The sequence below is a fragment of the Anguilla anguilla genome, chromosome 5, assembly GCF_013347855.1.
Source record: "Anguilla anguilla isolate fAngAng1 chromosome 5, fAngAng1.pri, whole genome shotgun sequence".
NCBI classification, from domain to species: domain Eukaryota; kingdom Metazoa; phylum Chordata; class Actinopteri; order Anguilliformes; family Anguillidae; genus Anguilla; species Anguilla anguilla.
In genome coordinates, this window is record NC_049205.1 from 55,475,220 (window position 1) to 55,489,092 (window position 13,873).

General features: G+C 43.7%; 1 protein-coding gene across 3 annotated transcripts in view; it reads left to right on the forward strand.

Moving 5' to 3' along the window:
- Nucleotides 1-12,933, forward strand: part of adamts18 (ADAM metallopeptidase with thrombospondin type 1 motif, 18) — a 42,055-nt gene extending 29,122 nt beyond the window's left edge. For all 3 annotated transcript variants that reach the window (XM_035417063.1, XM_035417062.1, XM_035417064.1), the window contains 6 exons: nucleotides 452-578; nucleotides 5,212-5,416; nucleotides 7,578-7,772; nucleotides 8,393-8,635; nucleotides 9,406-9,559; nucleotides 10,177-12,933. In XM_035417063.1, the coding sequence (XP_035272954.1) occupies nucleotides 452-578; nucleotides 5,212-5,416; nucleotides 7,578-7,772; nucleotides 8,393-8,635; nucleotides 9,406-9,559; nucleotides 10,177-10,295 (1,043 nt within the window). In that variant the 3' untranslated portion in view covers nucleotides 10,296-12,933. The remainder of the gene's footprint in view (nucleotides 1-451; nucleotides 579-5,211; nucleotides 5,417-7,577; nucleotides 7,773-8,392; nucleotides 8,636-9,405; nucleotides 9,560-10,176) is intronic.
- The last annotated feature ends 940 nt before the right edge of the window (nucleotides 12,934-13,873 follow it).

Below are 13,873 nucleotides of genomic sequence, written 5' to 3' on the forward strand. Positions count from 1 at the left end.
GGAGAGTACTTCACGAAACTGCCTTAGAGCCCAAACACTGGGATGAGCTTTTTAAGCAGCATTTTATTGATAGCGGTGCACATCAGTTAGGAGGGCAGGGGGATTAAACACAGAGATAGTTATATATAAAAAAATGCAATGGTATGCTTCAGCATTAACATTAAAATGATATGAATTCTTGAAGAATATTAAATATAAATGTAATAAATGTAAACATGACCCAGACTGGGATAAGCTGTCTTGTGATGGGCTTCCCAGCCCTGGAAGTCATCTCCTTGAAGAACTAAAGACGAATTTACATAATGATTTCCCTTCAACTGTGTTTCCCCTCATCGCATATTCTAATATCATTTTTGAGGAAAGAGGCCTTGCCAGTTTGTCAGCAGGAGCACCTCGATCCAGAAAAAAAGAATAAGATTTAAAAACCCAACTGTCACTTTTTTCCCTGCAGGGCGGATATCGACGAAAGCCGTTTGTCTCCAGGATCAGCGCGCGCAGGTCAACTCGACTCTCTGTAGCCCTCAGACGAAACCGGCGGTGGGGTCCCAGCTCTGCAATACCCACCCCTGTCCAGCCTAGTGAGTCTGCCGCCTCCCCGCCTGCCAGTCAAATTCATCTGCGTTTCAAATTCAAACACCTTCGTTTCTCTGTGAGGCCACATCTTGCCTTACTGATTGTACTGCCTTCAGAAGCACAATTATCCCTGTGCATACAGGGAACGTTGAGCCTTCCTGAGACATGCTGCTTGTGAGATGAAACAAATGTACACTCAAGCAGAGTTAGCGCAGTACTCTCTCACATGCAATACACTTGTGGCAGTTCAAGGGAAGTCAACATTGTTTCAACATGCGCTCTCGTTCATGATATTGTGGGAATAATATCATGGAATAATGGTATTTTGGAAATTTATGCACGCGCCTCAGATGTTGGTTGACCTACAGGAGGGAATGACGCCTGGAAGGAGCACATTTTGTGGACACTCTGCTGTGGGCAGGGACCGTGCTCAGAGCCTCTGAGGGCAGCGTTTCATGCCCAAAACAAACAGCATTAACATACCCTCCAGACTGGGCTAGCCCGCCCTAGCATTCATCCTGGATAGAGGGGGGCGCTGGCAGGCGTTCAGACCCGCAGCTGCTCCTGTCGCTGGGGCCCGCTGCCCCTGCCTGAACACTGCGACGGCGATACGCTTCAGTCCCCACGCGAGACGTGCAGGTGGCCTGGGACCTCAACCTGAAGGTGGAACAGGCCTTCAGGTTACGGCTGCAATCTGTGCGCATGCTGCCCTGTTTCCATAGAGACAAGCCCGGTGTTTAAGGAATGCTGTCCGTCCTCTTGATAATGAGAGAAATAGGAAGTCCTCTAAATTCGGAATTTGTTTCCAAATTGATATTTAATTTTTTTTTTGTCATTTAGTAATTCGGTTCAGCTCATCAGGGCAAACAGAAAAATCCAATAAACAATGTGCTTTATGGTAAAATAATAATCACCAAATTGCTGGAGGCTTCCCTAAAACCCACACAAAATTAAGTCTATCAGTTTAAAGTAACCTGTATGGCAGATGGTCGAAGATAGAGCCAGTACATACTGTACATGTAATGTATCCTGCTGTTGAAACAACATTTCAGAACCAGTTTTATGGAAAAACATGAATGCCTGGAAACTTCTACAATGCAGTCAAGCAAAGTTAAGAGACTAGACTCTTAATGGTCGTCATAAAATGTGTCCTGGAGAATGGTCCCCCTGGAGATTCTCCGGTTGACCGCAAGTAGGCCAGCAAAGAAAGATAGTCATGTAAACCCAAATATCCTAATATCTCAGGGCAGAGTACGGTTTTAGCCCTGAAAGAGTTCACCTTGATTTATCATGCTGCAGATTCAAATGAATAGTGGTGAAGACAGTGTCATGTATTTAAAAGCCTTGAGACACAGAGCGAGAGAGGGAGGGAGAGGGAGAGAGAGAGAAAGGACAAATAGCTTTTCCTTTGTAGTCATCTGGCTTTTGCCCTTCACTTCTGTCTGCTTGCTACGATTATGTGTGAGAACTGAGAAGTGAATAGAAAGCCACAAGGCCTTATGACTGGTATGCTAAGTGAAAAAGAATTATGACTATATGTATTGCATCCAAAACATGACAAATCATGGAATAACACACTGTGTAATTGAACTAATCCTGTACTTGAAAGGAATCTATCTCTGGCAACGATCATTTCCAGTTGCTGACATGGTGCCTAGAGTGATGCATAGTTGTCTTTCTGGAAGATTAAGTCCCAAGTGTTGAAAGCGTTGGGCTTTTCAGTCCCTGTAAAGAATGTGTTGGCCACTGTGATAACCATCACACACACACACACACACTGATACCATCTTGTAGTGTTATGTTTTCTTCAACTGTGGAGACAACATAGTTGGGGTCAGGGCCATCTATATCCCTCAATGATGAAACAAAGCCAACCAATATCCTTTTCATTTTAAACACAGCTTTGCAGTACCTGCTGTTTGAAAGCAGCCATTCTAATACCATCTGAGTAATATCACCACTCTGAGAAAAAATAAATAATAAAATAAGAAAAAGATATTAATGGCCTTTTGTATGTCTCCTTGAGAAACTGAGCTGTCATAAACAATTCCCCCAAAATATACATTGAAAAAAAAAAACTTGCATGAACTCCAGACCCCTAAAATAATAGAGCCTGCTTTTGTTTTTGATGAATTGTTGGGGGGATTTATGGATGATGAGGAAAAAAAAGAAAATGATGAGTTGAAGGATAAAGATGAAAGCCTTCACGAGCACTTCAAAAAAACTGCGCAAGTGTGCTTTCAAAAATAGAAGAAAAGGAACAAGATTCCTTGAGAAAGTGACAAAAAAGCCAAAAAGAAAGCTTTGTTTATTTTTCCAGAAAATGTTCATTGAGAAGATCATATATTTTTCTTAGAGAGAGAGAGAGAAGGAGAGAGGGAGTGAGTGAGTGAGAGACCGTACTGAGCCAGGGCAGGATTGGCCCCCTCTCTGTTTTGGACAGGCAAGGGACCATTCCTCACAGGGGCCACCAGCATCTGCTTGATGATGTGGCACCAAACCACTCTGGGAAAATCTCTTTTCTGCTAATCTGGAATGCCACTGGAAATGGAAGACTTACGAATGAGTCATTTTGCAGTAGTTTTATTTCCTTTTATCATAAAAATAACGAAACTGTGGTTGGTCCTAATAGGTAGAGACATATTTCAACATTTTTTATTTTATTTGATTTTATTTGGTGCTGGAAAGGCATGGAATTATCACATTTTTTTGATCAACTGAAATAAAATGATTAAATGAATGATCATTTATGCTCTGGTAGATTTAATTGAAATCAGTACTGTTGACAGCGCATAGCAAAACCTGAGTCAATTTGTATTGAAATACACTTTGTTCATTTAAAGTTAAATTTAAGTTTAAAATTAAAGTTAAGTTTAAAATTAAAAAAAAAAAGTTAAATGAATACAACAGTGGTTAAAACTCACGCTACCTTCTTTTGCTGGCATTATAACTCAGACTACATGAGGGCATGAAAAAAAAATCATTGCTAAAACCAAAGTTTCACATTAACCAATGTGGAACTTTGGATTTAGTAATGATTTAAAAAAAAAAAAAACTTGTGCTTACGCCCTCATGTAGTCTGGGCTATAATACCAGCATAAGAAGATATTTACTGTATTTGATTCAATCCATGGCTTGCTTCTTCCCTTAAATCAATTTGCCATTTAGTCTGCCAAGTTAAAATTAATTAGATGAAAATTGACCGTTTGAAGAGAGAGTGCTGAGCCAAGAATGGGTCGGTGCAGAGGTAGACATAGGGAGTGTCCTTCTGGTCCATTCATGTCAGATGGCTTCCTTACCACACTACAGTCAGAACACTAATTTACACGAATCTCTCTTGCTGAAACAAGCTATAATTCTGAAGCAGCTCTCATTTCTTGGCAACAGAGACTCCCACGTACTTGAATAGCGCAACTATCTGGAAAGCCAAACGACGGTCCACTAAGTGGAATCGGGTTGAGTGGGGGTGGTGAGTGGGTTGGCAATGGGTTTGGCTGCAAAGAGGGCAGCCATTGGCACTTGTTAATTCTTATCCCTTTGATGTTTTGGTACACACTGTATGCGCATATAGATAGATGGAAACTATTTTGATGTATAGATCAGTGGTTCTCAGCCACTTGGGTGACCATCTGTGTATGCTGGTTTTTATTTCAACCGCAAGCGCAATCCCATAATTATTTACCCTCTTAGCCACAGTATATCAGAAATAACTATGCATGCCTTGAAGAATAAAAGTCCCATGTTCACATTGTGGTTGTTGTGCTATATTGCAAATAGTTACATAAAAACAGGTAAAACAAAATTTACTGATCAAATTAAAGACCAAGGTGAATAGGCTCCTGAATGGTGAAACTGTGAACACAGTTTAACCACATGTGCTCATGACCTAATGAGGAGCCTACTGATTCAATGCAGTTTTTAATATGATCACTTTAAAAAATGTTACCCCTTTATGTAATTGTTTACAATATAACACAATATAAGATCAATGTAATTGTGTAGTTATTTTTTTTGACCCTGATGCGGCTATTACGTCCGGTAGAAATGAATAGTTTGTATGGAATCCTAAAATGTGTTTCACGGTAAAGAAAACAGGCTCCCACACTTAATTTCCACATTTATATTTTATGTTTAAAGCAGCAGTCTGCTCAAACAGATTTTGGCATTTCGCTTTCTGTGCACACATGAATAACTACTGACCTGCAGCTACTGCAAACCTTTTTAAACATTTGGAGTTTATCTCTTTCAAATCCCTTTGGATGTGTTGTACACTAAACTCATAATAATGAGAAAACTGTGAATATATAGCCTAGAATACTAACGAAAAGTAATTCACTGGCTACTTTTCTGGAAATTTTGCTTTCGGTCAGTGAACTAATATGCTTAAATCAACCATGGTTCACCTGATTTAGACACTTGTGTACCGGTATGCAGTTCAATGACCAAAAGCAATTACTACAGGCTAAATGCTGTCGGGTTTGTGGTTTATCCTGTGCAGCGGTTCAGAATGAAGTCTCTTCGTAACCGTATGCGGAGCGTTTGGTGTGACGGGCCAGTGTGAGGTTAGCCTGTGTAAATAAAGCAGGGGATGGGGGTCACTGTGGGTCACTGTGTGTTCTGTCTCCCCCCCCCCCGCAGCTGGGTTCCGGGCGAGTGGGGGGCGTGTAGTCGCTCCTGCGGGGGCGGACAGCAGACCCGGCCCGCGCGCTGCGCCCGCAGGGTGTCCTATCAGCGGCAGGAGGTGGTGGAGCCCTCGCTGTGCCCCGCGGTCTCCCCGCCCCGGACCCAGCCGTGCCAGGCGCAGGCGTGCCCGCCTCAGTGGAGCTCGGGGGCGTGGTCACAGGTGAGCTGCCCGCGACTGTCCTCTTACGCTCAGCGTTGCGTTACGCTTTCTTCTACATGGCCCTGGACTTGCCACAAATACCTTTACTTTTTTATTATTTATCTATCTTTAGATTTTTTTGTCTTACATTTATATATTATTATTATTATTATTATTATTATTATTCACATATAAATATTATTTTTACAGATACACCATGCAAATTATGTAATAGTCCATTGTCCTCAAATTCTCTTTTTTCATATTTATATATTTATTAATTTATTCAGTATTATGAATTTACAAATACTTCTTCAACACTTCAAGTGACTACAAAAAGTAGGTGAGTTGGGGGTGGATCTTCTCATACTCTCTCGCTTTTAGTGTCAGTCAGTAGTAGCATCAGTCAGTACTGCATTTTGTGATCTCACAGAACATATCCCAAATACAGGTGCCCATTAAAAATGACCTTCCTAACCTTACACCTCTACCCTTCAGAATAAAACCCAATGGGAAGGACCCAGAGTCATGAACATGCTTATTTTCTGTTATGGATTATAGAGCAAGGTGAGGCTGTTCAGGTTTACTGTACAGGGAGAGAAAGCACTGCCCCCTTCTGGTAATCTGTTGAAATTCATGACCACTATGCAGGATTTTTTTAGCCTTGCTGTGGTCTTGCTTACAATCGTAGAGGTCTCCTCATCTGTCTTCTTCCCCCCCACTCAATCCTGAGTCCTCAACCGAGTCACAGACACGCAAATTCATTAGAAACTGCCAAAATTACTCCCATGAATTACTCGGACTGGACATTACATTGTCTGGTCGAGATGAAATAAGTTATAAAACTGGACATTCTGGTCAAAAACCCGGACGTATGGCAACCATAGCTAGAGGTAATATTACTCCCAGGTATAACAGAAAACAAGTCAACTCCGTGTCATTTCTCATCCCCTTGGTGATGAAAAGGGGACGACGCTGCAGAAGAAAAGCAATTCCAGGGTTGGCTCTAGTTCTTGAAAGAACCCTGCTGGCTTGCCTTTTTGCCCCATAGTATCTGAGCCATTACAGCGGCTAGCTAGCGACAAACACTCTGCTGCTCTGTAGCCACACCCACCCCTCCCACACAGAAAAGAGCGCCATACCCAGAAACTTCCCAAACTAATTTTAGAATAAAAAATACAGATATGCCTTAGTGTGGTAAAAAAAACCTGCACAGTATGCTTTTAAATAACATTGTTTAGCCACGGGTGCAGACACTGCAGATAGCCATCAAATACATTTTTATTATTTTGATACGTATTTTTCCGTTTTTACTAATCTGCATTAAATCTGCTTCCGTTTAAAGGGAAACAGTTGGATGCCTGGCTAATAAACTGAAGCCAACCCTGACAGAAATACAGAATATTGTGATGCATGAATGTGTATATTGTGATATTTTTTTTGCCTCTGGGCAGTTTGCAGAAAGAAGCAAATTGTCAGCATCAGATTTTTACCGTAATCACAAAACATCCACATTTATATTTGTCTGCATGCACATATTTCTACATTAGAGCAGAGAGATGTATGTATGCTGCACTCAGAACATACTGTGATCGGCACATGTGTTTTAATTACGGTCCGCACGTGGTTTTCGTGCGTGGGAATGGGAGGTGCAGGTTTGTGCCTCTCTGGATAGGCTCTCTTCTCGCTGCGAAAACGCGTGTCAGGCCTCTCGAACATGTGTGAGGAGAGCGGGGCTGCAGCAGAGCCGGCTGATGGCGTGTCAGGCTGTGACAGCGAGTCATAGCAGAATGACAGACTGACACACCTGCTCAGCAGCTGCACTGAGATTAGAGATTTCTGTGTGTGTGAGTGTACGTGTGTGGGTGTGTGTGTCTGTGTGTGCGTGTGTTTGTGTGTGTTTGTGTGTGCTTGTGTGTGAGTGCATGTGTGTGTGTACGTGTATGTGTGTGTTTGTGTGTGTGTGTGTGTGAGTGCATGCATATTTTCACAGTGTTTTGGTTAATTGTAAATCTAAGCCAACTTTATTTGTGCTCATTATGTAGCTTCCATATGAAGAGTTCAGCTGGTTCAACTGTGACTTTATGTTGTACCTCGGTTTTTGGTTAGTGAAAAGCTGTTTGTGTCTGTGTCGGGTGTTGCGTGTGTGTGTGTGTGTGTGTGTGTGTGTGCGTGCGCGCAGTGCTCTAAGACGTGTGGGCGGGGCATACGGAAGCGCACAGTGTTCTGCAGGAGCGCGGACGTGGGGGCGGAGGCGGTGGTGGTGCTGGACAGCATGTGTGAGCCTCAGCACAAGCCCAAGGCCCAGGAGACCTGCGTGATACAACGCTGCCCCAAGAACGACCGACTGCAGTGGGTCCCCACTCCCTGGGGAGAGGTAGGAATACAGCACACACACACACACATGCACGCACACACACGCACACACTCAGACACAAATGCACACACTCAGTCACAAACGCACACACACCTACACATGCACACCCACATGCAGACGTACATTCACACACACACACACACAGACACACTCACACACAGACACACTCACACACACACGCACACACACACTCAGACATAGACACAAACACACACACGCACACACACACACACAAACAAGTTAACAGAGCCACAGCGGTTCAAATAATAAATGCCTTCTTCTGAAGCGCATACTGATGACTGTAAAAAACACATTCATTAGAGCTCAGGGAATATTTAGTCATAATCCTCAATTTCATGTGCTAAAATTAACATCCCCCAAGTCTCATAGCTCTCTTATGTTTTATAACTTTCTTCCTCAGATTATGCCCTTGTTGAGCATAATGTGTTTAATATATGCCCTTGTTGAGCATAATGTATGTAATGTGTTAGCATTTTAACTATTTTTACACTGGGATACTGGCTTTTATTGAAGGTCTACAGGGGCTTAAGTGTGCCCTGAAGCTGTATTAGTCTGGGTTACCGTTCGTGTTTTGACGGCTGACCCTCGCGCCTCTGCAGTGTTCGGCCTCCTGTGGGCGGGGCACGCAGGCGAGAGAGCTGCGCTGCGGAGAGCGCAGCCTGCGGGGCGGGTACGCGGAGTTCCCCCCGCGGAGGTGCCGGAACCTTCCCAAACCTGCCCTGGAGCTTCGGCAGGCCTGCAGCCAGGGGGCCTGCCCCCTCCCCCGGCCCGCTTCGGGGCGGACCTCCGGCGCCGCCGCCACCGCCGCCGCGCTGGGCTGGTACACGTCGCCATGGCAACAGGTAAGTCCTCCCCCTGCGCTCGGCAGGCAGGCAGGCAGGCAGGCAGGCAGAGGGTGACATGGGATTGATGTGCATCATAACAGCCCTCGTTTCAACAGCGCTCTCGTTCTCCCACCTCCCGTTCTGTCTGTCTCTCTCTCTCTCCGCTGTCTTAATCACTCCGTCTCCCCCTCTCATTTCCTCTCTCCGTCTCTCGTTTGTCAGGCCCGCTTTTGAATGTGAGATTTAATCCCGATTGTGGGAGAAAATTTTGAAATATGGTGCTTGCGAGGGACCGAACAATGTGGGCAAAACTGAATTGATAAAATCAGTAGAGCCTTAGTGTAAAAGAGCAGATCAGGTGAAGCCACAAACCAGAGGTTCGATCTCAACAACCACCGCCCCCATCCACCCCCCCCCCCCCACCCACTCTATTTTATAAAGGCCTTGGCCATGGCATTGGGTGCCAATCATAAAAATGTTCCTTCTTTTTGAGTGGCTTGTTCAAAGGAAAGAGCGGAGAGTTGCACTGATTACTGTCAGATTGCAATCGACTGCCAGTGATGCTATGGCTATGTTGAAATCCCAGTAGGATTTAGCCTAGGAGTAACATGATGCAGATGGGCATCAGTAAATGTTTCTTCAGATATTATGTAAATATTTGCTCTTTTTTTAGCATTCTGAGATTTGGTTTTGACTGTTCATAATTAGTGCGAAATACTACTCACAATTATGTTTATAAATGCCTCTTAATCTCTCTCTCTCTCTCTCCTCTCTCTCTCTCCCTGCAGTGCTCTGTGTCCTGTGGGGGAGGGGCACAGGTGCGAAGCATCCAGTGTCTGAGAGAAGGCCGTCCCACGGTGGGGTGCCAGCCCTCTCAGAGACCAATCAGCTCCAGGGCCTGCAACACCCAGTTCTGCCCCGCCCCCTCCCCTGCTGCCAGAGGTACGGTACTCTCTCAACCTGGCCCACTGTCATTTACAGTGTAGCAATTCCGCACGGCCGGAGAATATTTCTGATGGACGACAGTCCTTGGAAATTATTGAATCATGAAATTGTTGCTTAATGCTGCCTTTTTAGAGCTTGAAATGCTAATGATCAATTTAGAGTTTTTCTTAGGGCATTTGCACACTTTACCCTTCATCACCTCGGACAAAGGGATTGAGCCAACCAGGAAATGGTGTATAGCTGATGGCAGTGTTAAAAAAATAAATAAAACCACTTAAGACAATTACAGAGTGCCGGCCTGCTTTAGTTTCACATTTTTATGTGGAGTCAGCCTAAAAAATGCACTGTTGTTTCAGAGTAAAATCAACATGGATCGACCTGTTAATTGGGCTATTTAGCACGTCTGTGAGCTAAAATGAGAGTTCATTTAACACCGAAAGCAATGGCAAACGGTTAGGGGAAAAGTTCTGACATTGAATAAATTTGAATTTTAAATGGGGAAACTGACTGGCTTTCGTTCAATTTAAAGTCTTTACGGTCTGCATGAGTAGCGTGTTTTTGAGATAAACCCAGAAAGTTAGCACTTTCTCACATGTCCACATGTCTCTTTTCAGAAGGCCAGACGTGCGTGGACTCCTTTAGCTGGTGTCACCAGGTGCCACAGCACGGCCTGTGCAACCACAAGTTCTACGGTCAACAGTGCTGCAAGTCCTGCTCCAGAAAGATCTGGTAGCCCGGCGCACCAATTTCTATTCATCTCCTGATGAATGGACTGTGTTCACTGACCACAATGAGCAGGACGTGAACTCCTGTAAAACCAGAGGCAGATTGGAGCGGGCATTAATACAGAGGAGCCGAGGAATTGGCCTTTGTCTGGGGAATGCTTGACTCATGGAAAACAGGAAGTAGAAAAGGCTCCATGTAGCAGACGAAGCTGCACTCTCGAAGGTCACGTGGAACAGTAGAATTGTACATATCTTTCCTCAAGTACATGAACCCTTACATTTTTCTTTTCAGAACTGGAGATGTGGTACAAAGACATGGAAAATGTACTTCGGTGGTCATTGTGTAAATATATCTTTTTTCATTTCTTCCATAGGTATCAGAGATGGTAACCATCCATTTAAATCATTACCAGACATTTTAAGGAGGTCCATGAAATATGTCATTTTTATTATTTATGTTTAAGTGCACCTGATTTACTTGGTCATTAACTTATAATGGGTCACTTGTGATTGTTATTAATAATGTAAAATAGACTTCCTGTATCTGGTAAGTTGTCACAAGACATATGTGTTTCACAAAATGATATACAGTATGTTGTATTTGAAGGCAACTTCAATTTATTTCCCGTCAACTTAACGCATGCACTTAACATATCTATCCCTAGACATTGTTTTAAAAAAATTTTTCTTTTGGTGCACGGGGGAGGAGGGCGGGTTGAATCAGCAAAACTCACCAGTGTAAGTTACATGTATTGTACGAGTTGTTTGCATGCTTGGATTAATGTTTGAAACAAAACCCTTTCCAGTGCCCAGGGAACAAGTGCAAGGTTTGAAGGAATGTGAATTCTGATTGGCTGATGGACACCTGTGTGGGACTCCCATGACCTAGGTGGCTGGCCAGTGATGATAAGGGGACCATCTCCATGCCAACACTGTGAGGCTTGTGGTAATAAACAGGGCTGCCTGCATAGAGGCAGCGCAGCATCGATTGTTCATGCGTGATTACCTAGAGCAGCGGTGTCCAATCTCATCTACTTTTCAAGGTCTTGACTGAAGAGCGTGATTAGTTAATTCACTGAATCAGGTGTCGTAGTGCTGGGCTAAAAAAAACACCTGCAACCCACACCGGCGCCATTTTGGATGAGATTGAATACCCCTGACACAGAGGTTCAGTCATGATTTACTGGTTTATCTGCTGTTCATGGAAAATCTATGGGGACTGTAGATTAAGCTAAATCTACAACCACTCCCATATGCAGAGCACTAGTTGAGTGGTCCATTTTACCTCTGCGGCACTTTATATGATCCTGAACGTTTATTTTAAAAAATTTAAGGAAGTGAACAGCAAGAGTGGATACAAGTGTTCGCTGGAGAAATGCCCAGTATTGGGGTACCACTCAGCCACACAAGTCCAGTAAAGGAGAGGCTCAGGAGAGAGAGATCAGCCGGAGAATATACTGGACTGGCAGCACTGAGGCACGGCTGGCCTGGCAAGCTCCGGATGGCAGTGTTTGGAGAGTCTCCTCCAGTCGGGTACGAACGGTGGGATGTAACGGTTTCTGAAGCGGTTAGTAACCAAAAGGCTGCAGGTTCAAACGTCTGGTGAGGAACATCTTTATCACACCCTTGAGCCAGGTGATCAACCTGAATTACATAAGGAGAGAAATTCAATCCCATGGCTAGGATGTTAAATGCAAGTGCATTTTCATCTTTAGACGAGAGTGACAGACTTGAAAACAAACTGCTTTGCAAATCCATTTTGTGGAAATGTTAAGACTCTTGAGTCCGTATGCATGTATTCATGTCCGCAATAAAAACTAGCAATTCCGGGGGGGGCTGCCACTTGACTTGTCCTCTTCCACCCGCTAGGCATGCCTACGTGCGCGATATAGCAGCTCTCTCACGCCTCATCCTCTTATAATGCGACTCCCGCAGCACTGCCATCACTCCTCCTCTCAGCGTGTCGTCTCTCTCGCCTCTCGCCGCTTGCGCTAAATCAAGATTTGTTACATTTGCTGCATGGCTTCTCAAGTCGCATTACTTGAAAGTGCATCGCCATTAGGCCTGCATAATGCATACAGGACCGGTTGAGGTTACTGACTTGTAAAGCAGTAGCAAAGCGATGGAGTGCCTTATTCTGGCTGACACACAGCGGGCGGTAAACTTAATGCTAATCGCAGACTTGACGCTCTTACACAGATTTGTTTGCGTCTCTTTAGGATCCGAACCTCCAACCTGCTAGCCAGGCTCGCTAATCGTTACCCTTCGCTACTCGCGTTTATGATCCAATGTTGCATGCAGAGGGCGCCCAAAAGACTGTTCAAAGAGGACTTTGACTAGCCATAAGTAAACAGACATGCTTCCATTTGCAACATTTGTTGTCCCGCTAATGTTGCTGGTTATATGCCATGTCTTGTGCTCCTTTTGTCTTAATTTGTATGCCTTTGTCCAATGTAAACAGGAGTGTAATTTATTGATGTGTTGAGAGGCTGTGGAATATGTGCATTGGAAAGACTAGTCCTTTTCAGGCCGTTCCTCAGTCACATCTAATTGAGTCTGCATGATGTAAAACAGCGCAATATAAGTGTGATATTTAATTTTCTTTCAACCGTTTTATAATAAATCCATTTCAAGGCTTATTCCCCACTGAACGCTGCTCTTTGATTTTCCCACAATGCCCTGGGTGGTGGACGATGGTGAATTAATTGATATGCCTCCCTTGATTCATCTGGAAACTACTACGGGGTCAGAATCTCTGATCGCACATAAGACGAGCTCTGATTGAGCCCTGAGAAACAGCACGGTGTGAATTAAACACTCAGACGGACTCGGGAAGAAATTTTCCAGTAGATTTATGTTTGAAGACCAGGGGAAAGTGGTGTCATATTTCTTCTCAAGTTCGCGATATTGGTGTTTCTCTGTGCTTCGCTGGATTTACGGCCGGCAACAACCTGCATAATTGCCTTTTATTTGTCAAGGCACCAATAAGGAATAAATCTTGACCGTGGGCCTGTTCTCCGTGCTCGGAAGGCTATTTCCGAGAGGTCTGTCATGCAACGGTTTGTGTTATGTCACTTCAAAAAACCATATGTTCACATACCTAACCCAAAGTACAGAGAATGTTAGATTTTTCTTTTTCACAATGTACTCATGCTGAGGTTTTCATTGAGACATACTGCTGCATTGGAACAAACCTGAACATTTTAACACACTGTATAAAGAACCAAAATGGACTAAATAAACAAACTACTTGATTATTTCAAGTAGTTCTAAAATAACCAATAATCAACATCAAGGAAAAAAAAAAACCTATGTGTAGTCTGAGGTACTTTGCATTTTTTATCCATTTATAGAAAGGTCACACAGCACAGTAACCTATGGAATGGCTGAATTATATTTAAATAGTGGCATTACTAGGTCACAGAAGTGCTTTACAGCCAAGGGGGTAGGGTTAAAGGAGTAACTCAGAAAACTTCATCCCTACCAGAGCATTGCAGAGTCCATTTTGAACCAGAACTTTCCTCACACATCAGTTAAAGAGGGACTGATCTTGTAGTTATGTTGGTGGAGATTCTATGAGTAGATA